This window comes from Loxodonta africana, chromosome 5 (genome assembly GCF_030014295.1).
Source record: "Loxodonta africana isolate mLoxAfr1 chromosome 5, mLoxAfr1.hap2, whole genome shotgun sequence".
NCBI lineage: Eukaryota > Metazoa > Chordata > Mammalia > Proboscidea > Elephantidae > Loxodonta > Loxodonta africana.
In genome coordinates, this window is record NC_087346.1 from 122,238,598 (window position 1) to 122,254,700 (window position 16,103).

Genomic DNA, 16,103 nt, shown 5'->3' on the forward strand with positions numbered 1-16,103 from the left:
TGACTTGGTGTTATTAAAAGCGACTACCTGAAGTGAGAAAAAACTCTCAATCTATTCTTTAAACGAATTGTTATGTTTCCTACACGTATTTTTTATGTGTAGGAAAATTTCATAGAGTTTATTAGAAAATATGATTGGAGTTTCAAAACCCATTGTTTCTGTTTCTTTTAATTTTGTTTTGTTTTGTTCAAAATAGGATTTTAAGAGTGGGCTTGGCATTACCATAATTCCTATGAATGTAGCAAATGTAAAGCAAGTGGATCGAACTGTGAAACAATCGTTTGAAATAATCACTCCCTATAGGAGTTTTAGGTAAGCTGTTTTTAAACGTTTAAAATTGTACTGCTATAGAAAGGCATGGGCAATCTGCCTTTATACCAGTAATGATGATCTTACCTTTTATAGGACACTTAGTTATCTCCTATTTCCATATTGTCTAGTTTTATTAGCCAGTGTATACAGAAATCTTGTATAATAGACATTGAATAATCACACAAGCTTGCTAGCAGTTTGAGATTTGAATTGTTTCTTTTCTTAATAACTCTTTTTCTTAGTAGTCTTGGTGAATATGTTAGTTTTTAATCATCAAATATATAACATATCTTCTCACACTTGGAAGGAATAGAATAAAAAAAATACATATTACATGTTTTTAAACTGTATTACTGTTTACCTTCTTTTAGCCAAATCAAATATAATCTCTCCTTTAAGATCAACCACTAATTTAATTTCTCCACAATGATTTCCTATAAGGAACTCTAGCCTAAAGTGATGCTAAATTTAATGATTCTCATAGAACGTATTGATCCAAACATGTTAGCATTTAATGATATATTTTGTATTATGGTGCTCTAGTAATTGTTTCATTGTGACAACAAAACGGAAAAGTTAAAATCCTTAATATGTTTTATTAATCTATAATGGCTCCGTAACTTTAGTATACAGAATAGGCATAAGTCAGTATCTTACTGAGTTTAGGCATGTTAATTTATTTTCTGAAATAATCAGCATACCACAAGGTTCTGTGCAAATTAGAGTCCTTTGAGAACCTGATGATTACTTGGCATTTTCAAAAATGCTGTCATATCTGTTATTCATTTTATCTGTCAAAATATATTCACTGGCTCAAATTTTGAGAAAATAATTACATAAAGAATAATAAGCTTTATTTTCACATGTGCAGATTCTAGCCTTAACTCAAAATGTAGATACTGCTTATGACCAATCAGTCTCTCCTTATGTGGGACGGGAAACCATTAGGAAGTTTATCAGTATTGTAGTAATTATTATTAAGATATAAGATGTTTCAGGAAAAATATAACCCATGTAGGCAACCCATTTTTTTAGTGGATTGTTTAGAACATGTTAGTCACCTTTCATGCCTGATGGCTCAGTGGTTAAGAGCTCGGCTACTAACCAAAACGGTGACAGTTCGAATCTACCAGCTGCTCCTTGGAAACCCTATTGGGCAGTTCGGCTCTGTCCTCTAGCGTCGCTAGGAGTCCGAGTGGGCTCAGTTGCAATAGATTTTAGTCATCTTTTATGTTCATTATTTTTCTGTGCATTTTGATCTTTAAATCAGAAAATTTTAATGTGAAGAATCATTCTGTGGGCCATTGACCTGATACATAGTACCAGAGCACTTGCCCTGGCACATTGTATGTACTCAGTTGATATTTCTTCAATGAGTGAACTAATATTTAATGCTTTCTTCCTTCTCTTAGGCACCCAATAAATACTAAGAATTAGAATAAATTAGAACGTGCCTAAATATGAGTTAGAAATCTTAAAACTTTTTTGGTTCTACAGTTTCTTAAAGCCATCTGGACATTCTTTTAACTAAAAAAAAAAAAAAAAGTCTATTTTTTAAGTTTGAAAAAAATCACAGTTTCTGGTGGGTGTTTTTGATAATTTAGTTTCAGGCTATCATGGCATAATTGCTTGACAAAGTATTTCAATAGTCTTGAAACTCTGCCAGACAGCTACTGATTATTATATAACCAGTGCTTAGGAAACGTGGCCTCTCACTTGAGCTTTTGACCTACCAAGGCAATTTTAATATACTGGTCAGAAAAATGTGTGTGCTAATTTTGGTTCAAGATAAATAAACAAAATCACAGCCATGTGGAAAATTAAAAGGAAAAAGATTTGTTAAATTAGATGATTTTTAACAGAAAGGACAGTCCCGGACTGCCTGGAAGGCATTTTTTTCAGCTACTGTTTAATGTGTGAGTGCAGTGAATATGCAAGCTTAACACACTGCTTAATTGGCCTTTACAAGGCAGATCGATAATGCAGAAATGTTAATTGTTTCAGCTTTACAGCCGAGTCTGAGAAAGAGAAACAAGAGTGGATTGAAGCTGTGCAGCAATCGATAGCAGAAACTCTCTCTGATTATGAAGTAGCTGAGAAGATTTGGTTTAATGAGTCCAACAGGAGCTGTGCAGATTGTAAAGCCCCGGATCCTGACTGGGCATCCATCAATCTCTGTGTTGTCATCTGTAAGAAGTGCGCAGGTAATTAGCGATGAGTTATGCTCATCACTGCTGGGCGGTAGATCAGCACCGAATGCTCATTGTTGTCATATGTAATGTGTCCCAGCCAATGTTTGCGAAAAATCGAACTAGAGGAAGCTTATTACATTTAAATCAAACTAAGAAATATCTTACAGTTCTAAACTTCTCTTATGCATGACTTAGATGTAAAAATGGATTTTTAAGTGTGTAATCGTATTTTGTGCCTACGGATCTATGTGTGGATTTTAAAAGGGCATTTTTTTTAATTTGTGAATTTTGGGTTTCCGAATACACCCTGAGATGTGCATCTTTGTGTGAAGATTTGTCTGTTTTTCCCCAGTAATTTCTTGTAAGACAGGTTTTTCACATCGATGTTGTTTTGAGCCCTAAACTTCATGTACCAGCTCCAGATTGTCTTATAATGAGGACTTTAATGTAGAAGCATTTCATTGGCATATTGGTGTTTATGCAGATAACCAGTACTGTGATTGGCGTTGTTGTTTTGACCTTATTCCTTATACCTGAGCACCCTTACATCTCAGTGTAATTGGGAGCTCAGACCATTGTCCAGGTGAATGAAGGGAAAAAGACCCCAGCTTGGGTATTTTATCATAGAAGTCTTGAAGAAAGTCAGCTACAGTCTAAACATTAATTTATTTTCAAGCCTTCCGTGCCTCTCACCCCCGCCCCCCAAAAATACAGTTCACATGAAATATAGATACTGTACTTGTCCTGGAAATTAAAGGTGAGTAAGACGTGGCCTTTCCTCCACACATAAATGGCTAGCGCTTACAGTAGAGGAACATCTAACTTAGGGAGAGCAAAGGCAGTGGGTAGTGCAGCCACAAGAATTGTTACAAACCCTTACTGCTTTTCCTGAGTTCTTTCTCCTGCATTTCTTATACTACATAAATTTCCTCACCAGCCAATTAGCAACAACAACAATAAAAAATGCTTAGCTAATCACCTACCACTTTGTGTTTACCAAGTTATTGGTATTTTTCCTACCCTTTTCCCTTTCTTCCCAGTCTTACTGGAAAAAATACCTTTGTGTTGTCCCAGGCTATTCTTTTTACTATGCTCCCTTTTCTCTTCTCTCTTCAGTATCCTACCCCATCACTTATATTCAGCTTTTTTTTTTTTTTGGTTTCAGCGTGTAAACCTGCATCAGCCTTTCCCATTAATGTAACACCAGAAAGCTTTCTAAAAACTTTCCTTTCTCCTCTATGTATCATCAAGGAGCCCTTGTGACACAGTGGGTAAAGCAATCAACTGCTAACAGAAGGATCGGTGGTTTGAAACCACCAGGGGCTCTATGGGAGAAAGATGTGGCAGTCTGCCTCCTTAAAGATTTACAGCCTTGGAAACTCTGTGTGGTTACTATAAGTTGGAATCCAATCTATGGCGGTGGGTTTGGTTTTGGGTTATGTATCATTATCTGTCCCTTCTTTCTTTCATAAACAAGTACTTGCAAGAATAGTAGCCTGGATGAACTATCTTCATTTCTTTAACATCCTAGTTTTTCTTTAGCTTCTTATAATCAGCTTTCTTTGTTTTCTACTATAGTAAAAAATCTTTTGGCTACATTTACCAGAGTCTTTTACCTCTCAATTTCTATGTGGTCAATTTCTAGCTTTATTGATTTCTCTGCAGCATATGACACTCTTGACCAGTCTGCCTGTCTTTTACATCCCTTAGTTACTTGACATCCAGGATACCATTTTCTTTTAGTGTGGTCTTACCATGCTAATCAGACTTTTTCAGGTTATTTTTCCTTAGCTTGCTCCTGAAATGTACGTGTTCCCTTGGGTTATGTCCTCAGCTGTCTTTTCACTCTGTTGTTCCTGAGTGATATTATTTAATTGCATGACTTCAACACTTGTTCTTAAGCAGGTGGTTCTTTCTCTGTTTAATACCAAACTCTTATAATTAACTAGCTAGTAGAATCTCTACTTGAATTTGACAGCGATACCTCAAAAATGCAGTCCTGGTGGCAGAGTGGTTAAGAGCTCAGCTGCTAACCAGAAGGACAACAGTTCAAATCCACCAGCCACTCCTTGGAAACCCTATGGGTCAGTTCTACTCTGTCCCGTAGTGTTGCTATGAGTCAGAATCGACTCGATGGCAATGGGGTATGACTACCTGAAAAATAATGTGTGCATTCTCATGTACTCCCAGTTCCCAGTCTTGGTCAGAAGCAATACTGTCTACCCTATATTATTGTTGTTAGGTGCAGTCAAGTTGATTCAACTCATAGCAACCCCATGTGACAGAGTAGAACTGCCTCAAAGGGTTTTCTAGCTGTAATCATCAGGTCTTTCTCCTGCAGAACCTCTGGATGGGCTTGAATTGCCAACCTTTTGGTTAGAAGACAAACACTTAACCGTTGGGCTACCAGGGCTCCTTATCTACCCCATACTCATACCTAAACCTTGGGAAACCCTTTCCCTTCCCCTTTCCTTAAAGCCTACCACGCCCATGAATTTTACCTTCTCAGTATCTCCCACTCTCTTTCTTCTCCTGTCTCAATTCAGAGCCTCATAATTTCTTGCCAGTGGTACTCCAGTAGTCCTTTTCAGTTCCTCCCATATTCCTCCAAGTTTGCACCTAAATTTTTTTTTTTTTAGGTAGTCTTTAAAAATGTAACTTTATACAAATTCCTGCCCCGAGAATTCTAGGGCTTGGTGTTCTGAGTAGTATCCACCACAAAGAGGGGAGGAAAGGAACCTCTTACCTAATGTAGAAGGAGTAATGAACTTTTACTGATGATAAAGCAGTAAGTCCTTAAGGTCAAGGACAGTGTTTTATATACCTTGATTTCTGCGATGAACGCTGGTGGCATAGTGGTTAAGAGTTCAGCTGCTAACCAAAAGGTCTGCAGTTTGAATCCACCAGCTGCTCCTTGGAGACCCCGTGGGGCAGTTCTACTCAGTCCTAAAGGGTCACTATGATTCAGAATCAATCTGATAGCAATGTTTTTTTTTTTTTTTTGGTTGATTCCTTCACAGCTTAGAAAGCACCTTACATATGCCTGGGTGCCCAGTAATCACTGAATGATGATTTTTATAGCAGAGTAGAATTGATGATAATAGAACTTTGGACTGTTACCTTTCTCTTCCATATACAGTTGTAAAAAAAATCACATTAGATTTCTAAGTAAGCATTTATTAGAGAGTTGTGGTTAATTTTTTTTAATGGTAAAGGAATAATATCCAGGTACATGTAAACTAAACAGAACCATTATAAAACGTTTTTAATGACCTACAATTTCTAGCTAATTACCAAATGAGGAAAAAAAAATTAGGTATGCTTTTAAAAGTATAGTTTAGGCCAATATAAGATGGTGATTAAGATGTTTGATGTTATTGTCATCGTGGTTGGCTATGGTTTTTTTTAAATTACCATCACTATGCTTAGTGCTGTTAGCATTTAGGAAAGTAGAGATTGATATGTTTTAAGTTGAAAAGATACAGATATATACTTATAAACATAAGTGTATACATTGTTCTAGGGTAAAAACATGGCAAAGTTTAGTAAAGCAAAAAGAAAGGTTTTATTTGGCATATATTCAAAGAGGCAAAAGTAGGAAATGGACAAGCATGCCGCCAGAGCTGTGTCTGCCCGAGTCTGAGGAATACTATAGAACAGACAAAAGTGGGAGAACGAACAAGCATGCCGCCAGAGCCATGTCTGTCCAAGTCCGAGGAATATTACAGAATCCTTAGTATATATTAACATTTCAAACGGGCAAAACCATTGAAAGCTTCACCTTTTCACAGATTGGCTAAAAACTGTTAAGTCATCATCATTCTACATTTTGAATCACCTTTCTTAACAATCATTGGTACGGGTTTCTGTAAAGACAGTCAGAAGGGTCTTCATCTGTCCAACAAATCTTACTATTCACTAAATGCTAAAAGAAAAAGATGAGTGGAAAGTATGTGGGTCTTTTGTTCTGTTTATGATTTGTTTATATGAAAGTTTCCCTGAAAGATGTTTACCAAGATGGTCCAAGCAAGCTATTGTCATTATACCTCAGGGCCCAGGTGATACGTTCTTGTAAGTCCTTGTTGGTCCAGCTCCAACTGGGTCACCTTCTTTATGCTCAAGGTCAGGGAATAGTGGCTCCAATATTATCTCCCAAATCAACACACATATTCATATATTCTTTAAAATGTAAAATAAGTTTACATTCAAACTAAAATAGAAATATAATTGTTTTTTGATTCCAGGACAACACAGATCTTTAGGTCCTAAAGATTCCAAGGTTAGAAGCCTAAAAATGGATGCCAGTATTTGGAGCAATGAACTCATTGAGGTAAGTCTGATTTAATGGTGGTGATGAGTATAAGAGATTGGGGAAGAACCATGCAATCGGGCCGTTTGGATTTCTTTAGGGTAGTAACTCTTTCAGCTTGCTTCCTAACTGAGACAGTTAATTTAAAATAAAAACTACAAGAAGCTTTAATAGTAATGACTACTTTTAAGAAGTTTTGGCTGTTTTTTTTTTAAGTTTGAATTTTCTTTCTCTCTATTTAACCCAGCATGGATAAATTATAAGAGGCATCAATGAAGATATTCGGCAAAATTTGTTATTTTTTTTTCTTGTCTACACTGGACTTACTGTGATTATGTCTAACTTGATGTCTCCATTTTCTACTAGTGTTACTTGCCACTCTAGACAGTATTAGCCCACCTTCTTAGCCATTTTAAATGAATCTGTCTCAATGTGAGCTTCAAAACATACTTAAATAACAGTGTTTATGCTGCAATTTGCGTTACTTGGATTTCCTTTCTAATTTTTTTTTTTTTTTTAACCAATATTGTGAGCAGGTAGGCTGTGTTCAAAACAGAAATAGTATCTGCTTTCATACGCCATCTTACTGAAAGAGTGGGTCTTTCCTGAGCTTACCTGTATTTTATATTGTTACACTGTAATTTGTAATGTGAGTTCATTTTCTGAAAATTTAAATACATTTTACGCACTGATACATTATCTGTTTTTTTTTGAAAATTCAGCTTTTTATTGTCATTGGAAACAAAAGAGCAAATGACTTTTGGGCTGGTAATCTTCCCAAGGATGAAGAATTACACATGGACTCTCCAGTAGAAAAGAGAAAAAGCTTTATCACTCAGAAGTATAGGGAAGGAAGATTCAGAAAAACCCTTTTGGCGTCTCTCACAAAAGAAGAATTAAATAAGGTATTCAATGAAATGTATCAACAAAACTGGATTTTAATTTTTTTTTTTTAAATATGTGCCAAGGCTCTTGGTAAGAAGCAAAATCTTATATTATTTGATACAATTTTTATTTAATTTTATTTCTGCTTACAAGAGTGCATGGGTGGTTTTCTCATTGGTTCCCTTAAGGATCCAGTATCATAGAAGATTAACTCTTCCTTACTGAAGATTCCAGCTAACTCAGGCCTACCCTATCATTCTTAAAATGTTAACCACTTTCCCTATTTTAAGTACAGGATACTAAACGTAACTTGAACTCCTATGTTACTCAGTTGGTGCCATCATAATTGACATCATTTCCTCAATTAATTTATTGTTACCAACTGTGTTTTGCTTAGTGGTATTGAAGTGTCGTTTGCCTTTGCCTGAGTCATTCCGGGTCTTGTGCCTATTTCATGGGACCCATTTAGTCCTCACCCTTTCGGCAAAAGGTTTTGTTAGCACCCTCCTCCCCCGCCCCCCCCCTTTCTTTTTCTAAACTGCCTTTTCAACCTCCTGTGTGTTAGGAGGCTTTTCTATGTATAGGTATATTTTAAGCATATACCTCATATATCTATATTTTTAATGCTTAGAAGATGTATTTTTACATGGTTCTCAATTCTTTAGTATCTTTTTAATGGTAATGCTTATTTGATAAAGATCGCCAGGTAGTAGCAATATGGTGAATATTTTAGAAAAAAAGTAAAGACAATTTTCCATACTTCTCTAGAAACTGCAATATATATAAAATCAATTTACATTTCTATTCTATTGGTTACTTTCCCCAACAATGTTTTTTCTTGCTTGTGCATTTTTGATATTAATAAATGGAGGTCACCAGCCAATTTTAAAGCAATAACACATAGTGAACTGAGGATTTGGGATGGTTAACTGAAGTGGGGAGAACCAGATGGATCGAATGGGATGGGGGATTATATGGTTAAATGTAGGTTATCGTTAAGGTAGTTAATTTTATTTTGGGTGGTGTTTTTTCATGGGTGCTCATTCCATTATTAAAATAAGTGACCAGTTATACCATACATGTATGGAATAGTGATGAGAGGGTATCATAAACCAAGGATTATGATTAACCTAATTCCTAATAAATAATAAGTGTGTGGATAGTAAGTTATGGATCTGTAGAGGTAATTGGTGAGATTGGAGAACAAGGACATGTCTTCCCCCAGTTGCTTCTCCTTCTTTGATGGTGATGGAAATCTTGTCAGTGAGTACATATTTTTGTTCCCAAGTGAAGTCTTGTCTGGTACAGTACACTGTTTACATGAGCTAAGCTATTAGGTAAGTTTTAGATTAAGTGCTAGCAATTGCATTCCTTCTAAGAATATTTTAGGAAAGTCTATTCATTGGGACGTACATCCACATCGGGCTTCTTGAAAGTGACACTCTTAGTGTCGGTGAGCAATTTTAACCAAAATTTTTTTTAATAGCTGTTTATTATGCAAGGACCCCTGGTGGCACAGTGGTTAAGCGCTTGGCTGTTAAATGAAAGGTCAACGGTGCGAACCCATCAGCTGCTCCACGGGAGAAAGATGTGACAGTCTGCTTCTGTAAGGGTTACAGTCTTGGAAACCCTATGAGAAAATTCTACTCTGTCCTATAGGGTTGCTGTGAGTCGAAAATCAGCTCTACCACAGTGGGTTTGGTTTGGTGGGTTTATTATGCACTTGTTATTTGAGAATCCTTTTTTAGGTGCTGGGGATAAAATTGTGGAAAAATATGGATGTGACTTTTTTTAATTCATGGGAAAGACAGGCAGGTAGGGAAACCCATCATTAAAAGGTACCCCTTGCCATCAAATCAATTCTGACTCATCACGACCCTATAGAACAGAGTAGCACTGCCTCGTGGGGTTTCCAAGGCTGTAATCTTTACAGAAAAATATACTTTCTGTCACATCTTTCTACCATGGAGCGGCTGGTAGGTTCAAACTGCCAGCTTTTTGGTTGGGAGCCAAGCACTTAACCACTGTGCAACCAGGGCTCCTTAACAGCTAAACACCCCAATAAATATAAAATATCAAGTACATTGTGTTTGGAAGGAAAGGAGTAGGGTGACAAGAGGAAGAACAAAAGAAAACACATGTGATTAAATTGGGAATCAGAGACACTTAGGATGAAAGAGAAGTTAGCCATTATTTTATGCAATATACTCATTTGGAGGTGAGGAAGACTAAGGCCCAATGCAGCGAAGAAATTTGCCAAAAATCACCTAGCAAATTGGTGCAGTCAGATACCTGGATTCAGGTTTCTTGATTCTGAGTTAAAGGGAATTCTAGAGGTCAGATGGACCATGGTGGAAAAAGATTAGTAGTTTTTTTTACCAACTGACCGTCCAGGTCTAGAACTGTGAAGGAACGTGCCAAAGAATGTTCCTCACTCTGAGGTGTCCATGGTGACAGTTAATGAGCGATTGTCCTGAGGTTGCATCACAGAGGGAAAATTGACCAGTGATCTGTCTAGGTATACTGTGACAGGAAGCAAATAAAATGGTAAGGCCAAGGTTAAAAAGTCAGATGGAGTTAGGTGCCCAAATCAGAGGGTTTAGAAGCCAAGTGGGAAGCTGATAAAAGTGAGGTCTGGGGGTGCACATAAAATGGGAAGAAAAAGAATAAGATGTAAAGTTAGCTTACTTCAAGGCAAAAGAAAGATAAAAAAGTTAGATTCCTGAAGTCCTTTCTGTTTGTACAAGTATGATAAATACCAGAAGTAAATAATGTTTTATTGTCTCTTGCTTGCTCTTTGCACACTCATGCCCTGGCAACCCTTCAAAAAAAGGGAGAGATCTTGAATTTGTTTTGTATTCATTTTTCAGATTCCTAAAGCACAACAGTAATTTAAAGATTCTACACATCAGGATTAAATAGGAGATACACACACACACACACACACAAGCACATATGTAAATATATACACACACATATTAGCATTCACATAATAAAATGTTACTGAGTATTTCTTTATTACATTTGAAATGTATTTAGTTTTCTAAACATCATCAACTGCCATAGTATGTGAGCGTAAAAATATTTTCAAAAGCAAATATGATGGATTGGAAGGCTTGGAACATCACACCAACAAAACAATGAATTGAGACTTAGAGGGCATGGGTGTCATTTAAAGTGTAGTAAACAGGCCTTATGTGCCTATTGTCTAATTCAGGGCACAGTTAATGATTAGCCTTCTTGGGGAAAAAAGAAATACACTTCATCTCATAAATGCATTACCAGACTTTCTCTCATTTTGATAGCTAGCATCATATTTTCTTCCCTTAAAAAGTATATTTTCTTTGAACCACCAGGCTCTGTGTGCTGCTGTAGTGAAACCAGATGTCCTGGAAACGATGGCTTTGCTGTTCAGTGGAGCAGATGTTATGTGTGCAACCGGAGACCCCGTGTACAGCACCCCCTATCTGCTGGCCAAGAAGGCTGGGCAGAGTCTGCAAATGGAATTTCTCTACCATAACAAATTCTCAGGTTAGTTGTTGTCCCTGTACACGTTCCGTCTCATCTGGTATACTCCTAAAAGGAAAAATGCTCAAATAATGTTTATTTCTTAAATAAGGAAAGAAAAAAAAGCAGGAAGAAAACCACAGTCACCAAAAAACATAGAAGATGCTTAAGACTAATTATTTTCTACTTCGTTTCAGGAAAGTTTAGTAACTAAATCTTATATATTTCTGCAGGCTTATAAATGGAAGATTAAAATAGTTAATCTCACATAATTTTTTCCTACCAAAATGAAGTCCAATTTATGACTTAAATGCTTTTGTGCAAAGTAAAATAAATCTCTCTATATATTTACTCTGTGGTATATTTCGTGTGGTTTGTCTTCTGTTCAGAACTTACCTGTATATTTATATGCAAAAGGAAAAATTGCTTTTTAGATTTCATATTTATTATTTCTTTAATTTTTTCAGATTTCCCACAACATGATATTCCTTCTGAAGGTGGATTGAGTCAAGAGTTCTCCCAGTCCACCTTTCTCTGTGACTTTTTATACCAAGCCCCTTCTGCTGCTTCTAAACTCTCTTCAGAGAAAAAACTGTTTGAAGGTATCTTTTCTGCTCCTCTTAGATTTTGTTACCTGATAAAACTTAATTCCATTATCAATGCAATTTTAAATTTTGATTTTTTTTCCCTTAAGATGTTAGATTTGATATTGCAGTAGAGAAATATTTTTTTGAGAATTTATAAATGCTTCCAGGCACAAATACTATTTCATACACTGCAGCTGGGATTTACCACTGGGTTGCAATGCTGAACGAATCGTCAGCAGAATTTCCTGAAGTCTTTCCTAGGACCAAGGAACCTAGTGGTACAATGGTTAAGTGCTTGGCTGCTAACTGAAATGTTGGCAGTTTGAACTCATTCAGCAGCTCCATGGGGGAAGGACCTGGTGGTCTGCTTCCATAAATATTACAGCCAAGAACGCCCTATGAGGCAGTTCTGCTTTGTCACTATGAGTTGAAATCGATTCATTGGCACCCGGCAACAATGACACCTTAGAGCCAGCTGATTGTGTTTCAGGTTTTAAGGGCTGTCCCAAAGAACTGTGAAATCTAGCTCTCTTCCTTAGAGATGGACACCCCAACTGAGGAGATAATAAAGGTAAATGTAATCATGTAGGAAGAACTGACAAGTTTTCAGTACATATTTTATCAAAGTACTAAGTGAAATCAAGTGGTTCAGTTTGTTCTAAGTGTGTGTGTGTGTGTTTTAAGTGAAAAAAAAATTGTAAGAATGATTTTAAAAAATGAGAATTAATTTGATTTAAAAACAGTATTTGAACAGAGTCACAGTGAGCATTTATACATCTCTCTGTCCACTTCCATGTGACAGAGATGCGTTAGGCATTAAAAACCCAAACCAAACCCAGTGTCGTCAAGTCGATTCTGACTCATAGGGATCCTATAGGACAGAGTAGAACTGCCCCATAGAGTTTCCAAGGAGCGCCTGGCAGATTCGAACTGCCAGCTCTTTGGTTAGCAGCCATAGCGCTTAACCACTACAGCACTAGAGTTTCTGTGTTAGGCATTAGGAATATAAAAACGAGTGAGGTGTATAGCTCATGCTCATGTCACATCCATCCTCATTGATTTGAAAAATGTAGGCAAGGAAATGTGATGAAAGATTTCTACTGGAACGTAGAGTGTAAGCAGAGATTGAGCTGTTACAAGCCAATTGGTGGTGGTCATTGACAGATTCAGGAGTATGGCATTAATTCCCTTGGTAGTATATTATTGTTGTTGTTGTGTGCCAGTGAGTTGATTTCGACTCATCGAAACCCTATAGGACAAAATAGGGTTTTTAAGACTGATTTTTTTGGAACTAAATTACCAGGCCTTTCTTCCAGGGTACCTGTTGGTGGACTCAAACTGCCAACCTTTCAGTTAGCAGCCAAGTGCATTAGTCACCACCCAGGGACTCCACTTGATTTATACAAAGGCGAAATATACAAAGATAAAATAGGGCATTTTAAATATAACATTTTCTTCCTAAAGCTTTTCAAGAATTCATAAGCATCCTGTAAGCTAAAAATAAGCTTTTTTCCCCCACAGTTGGTGTTACGATTTTTATATATCTATCAATTTGCCTTTATATTTTTCTTGAAATATTTTTCTTAATCACTTGAGATCTAAGTTGATGTAGTAAACTATTGTAACTAAATCATTCTTACATTTTACTTTTATGCATCAACCATGGAAGCGTTTGTTAAAATTTATTTCCAAAAAACAGAAACTGGTACATTCTCTATATATATAATTTAATAAGAAATGTGTTCTCATTTTGGGACATTCATTTTCAGGTACTGTGAAATTAAGCTTTTGTATTTTGGCTCTATGCAGCACAGCAGAAATGATTTCATGGGAAAAGAATCTCCTGGCAGGGTATTCTTTGATTGCCTTCATTTCTTCCCATCCAATTTATCAGCAGGTTCTATCATTTCAAACTCAAAATAGACCTTGAATCATTTGAGTACTCTCCATCTTCACCGATACCACAGTAGCCCCAGTCACCATCATCTCCTGCGTATGCCGTGATAGGTGCACTCCTAATTTACATCTGCCTTAGCTCCCCTCCGAACTGTTCTCAACAGATATGCCTTAACGTTCTTTAAAAACATGTAGGTCCATTGCTCAAAGATGTTCAGTGGTTTCCCATTCCAGAATATAACCCTGTTCCACATGGAAGCCTAAAAAGCCTTTTCGTACCTCCCCCATTTCATCTCATATCACTTATCTCTATGCTCATGTGCATGGCCACACTGGTTTCTTCTCTGTTCTAAGAACATGGTATGTTCTTTCCCGTCTCTCCTGGACCTTTGCACTTTCCACCTGTTCTGTAAGGAGGACACTTCCCCCAGTCTAGCTCCTTCTCACCTCTCAAAGATGAATTCTCCTGCCACCTACTCAGACAGGCCTCTCTGACACCCTGCTGAAGTGTGCTTCCACTGCCAGCTTTTCTGTCACTCTTACACTTAATTGACGTGCAGGAAGATGATCCTCCTTTATTTACTTGCTTTTCCCCTCCCACTAGAGTGTATGCCCACTGAGGTGTCAACATTTTCTGGCTTGTTCAGAATTGTCCAGTCTTTGGTGCCTAAAACAGTATTGACACATACTAGCCATGTTAGAAATACCTACTGAATGAATGACTGTTTCTCTAATCAGATTACCACCATGTAAAAGTGCAGTCCCACGTTAGTATTTTGTTTTTGATCTGGGCACGAAAACATATAATTGCAGGGACAAAGCATTCCCTTGGTTCAGAAAAAGCCTATTTACAAACAAAAAAGAAAAAGCTGAACTACCAAGAAACAAAATTTTGGATTTGCTTCTTTTTCCCCCCAAGATTCCTTACTGCTGTTGAACATCAGGCTTACAGAAAAAATGAATCACTTGGGAAGATTTGGAGGATAAGTATGATTGTCGCCTCTGCCTTTGAAAGGCGAGCACCTGGACTGGACTACTCCATCAGCTCTTGTCGGGACGGCGTAGAGCAAAATGATTAAAAATGAAAAAGCCTGAGAATAAAATGCACGCAGTCCTTCAGAGTGTTACAGAGGCTTCAAATTGTCCGTTCAGGTTTTCAGGATTTGAAGTTCTTCTGGCCTCTGGTTATGAAGACTGATCTATATTTTTCTTTTTCCTTCTGGATTTAATGTTCATGAAAAGAAGGATTGATAGCTCTTGTTAAATCTAAGTACAGAGCTGAATAATAGCATCCTGGTTTTGTCCTCTGTTTTTTCCCCCTCGATCATATATTTTTTTTTTTCTCTCGGTATCCTTACCTTGATTTGTTGACACAATATTTGATTTTTTAAGAAGACAGGGGTTGATGTGGTTTTCTAAATTTTTTACTCCATTTCTCCTGTTTGTGCTTAATTTTATAGATTAGCACTGAGGAGTTTTGAAGATCTTTTGTTGTAGGATTGCCTAGCTTGTACAGTTTAAACATGTTTCTCCAAAGCTAGAACACATTTATTTGAAATGAAAAGGAATCCTAATGGGTATTCTTATTATCAGTGAACTCTAAATTCTATCATACTATACCTTTTAGGAAAACCCTGGTGGTATAGTAGTTAAGTGCTAGGGCTACTAACCAAAAGGCCAGCAGTTCAAATCCACCAGGCCCTCCTCGGAAACTCTATGAGCCTGTTCTACTCTGTCCTATAGGGCCACAGTGGGTCGGGATCAACTTGACGACAACGGGTTGGTTTGTTGGTTCAGAAAATTCTTTATCTGGAAACAATGATTTAATCAAATAATTTTGCCTTAGCTATCTCAGATTTATGGTGCACATATGTATCGAAAGGAACAGTCTCTTCTTTACCTTAATATATTTTTAAAAGGGCATACATACTTCAAACATATAATAGGTACAGAGGCAGCATGTTCAGTAGTTAAGAGTGTAGCTTTTAGACCTCCAGGGGAGGTCCCACCTCCCCTCTGATGCTAAGTGCGTGTGTGACATTGGGAACTGCTCTGTGCTCGTAGAAAGGGTGGATATAATAATAGAACTGACTCAATAGGGTCGCTCTGAGGATTCAATGATTTACTGTATATAAAGTGCTTAGAAGAGTGCACAACATATGAATATGATGATGACTGAGTAGAGGAGTTATACGTATGCACAGCTGTTCATACTTTCAGTTAGCCTTTGTGTTTAGGTATGTCCTGTTGTTGTTAGTTGCCATCACGTTGATTACAACTCATAGCAATCCATGTGTACAGAGTAGAACTGCTCCATAGGATTTTCAAGGCTAGGACCTTTTGGAAGCAGATCACCAGCCCTGTCTTCTGAGGTGCCTCTGGGTGGTTTCAAATGCCAACTTTTCAGCTCATAGT

General features: G+C 37.1%; 1 protein-coding gene across 6 annotated transcripts in view; it reads left to right on the forward strand.

Moving 5' to 3' along the window:
• Positions 1 to 16,103, forward strand: part of ARAP2 (ArfGAP with RhoGAP domain, ankyrin repeat and PH domain 2) — a 253,934-nt gene that overhangs the window by 123,366 nt on the left and 114,465 nt on the right. For all 6 annotated transcript variants that reach the window (XM_064285968.1, XM_064285973.1, XM_064285970.1 and 3 more), the window contains 6 exons: positions 197 to 312; positions 2,317 to 2,516; positions 6,749 to 6,834; positions 7,536 to 7,718; positions 11,055 to 11,229; positions 11,673 to 11,807. In XM_064285968.1, the coding sequence (XP_064142038.1) occupies positions 197 to 312; positions 2,317 to 2,516; positions 6,749 to 6,834; positions 7,536 to 7,718; positions 11,055 to 11,229; positions 11,673 to 11,807 (895 nt within the window). The remainder of the gene's footprint in view (positions 1 to 196; positions 313 to 2,316; positions 2,517 to 6,748; positions 6,835 to 7,535; positions 7,719 to 11,054; positions 11,230 to 11,672; positions 11,808 to 16,103) is intronic.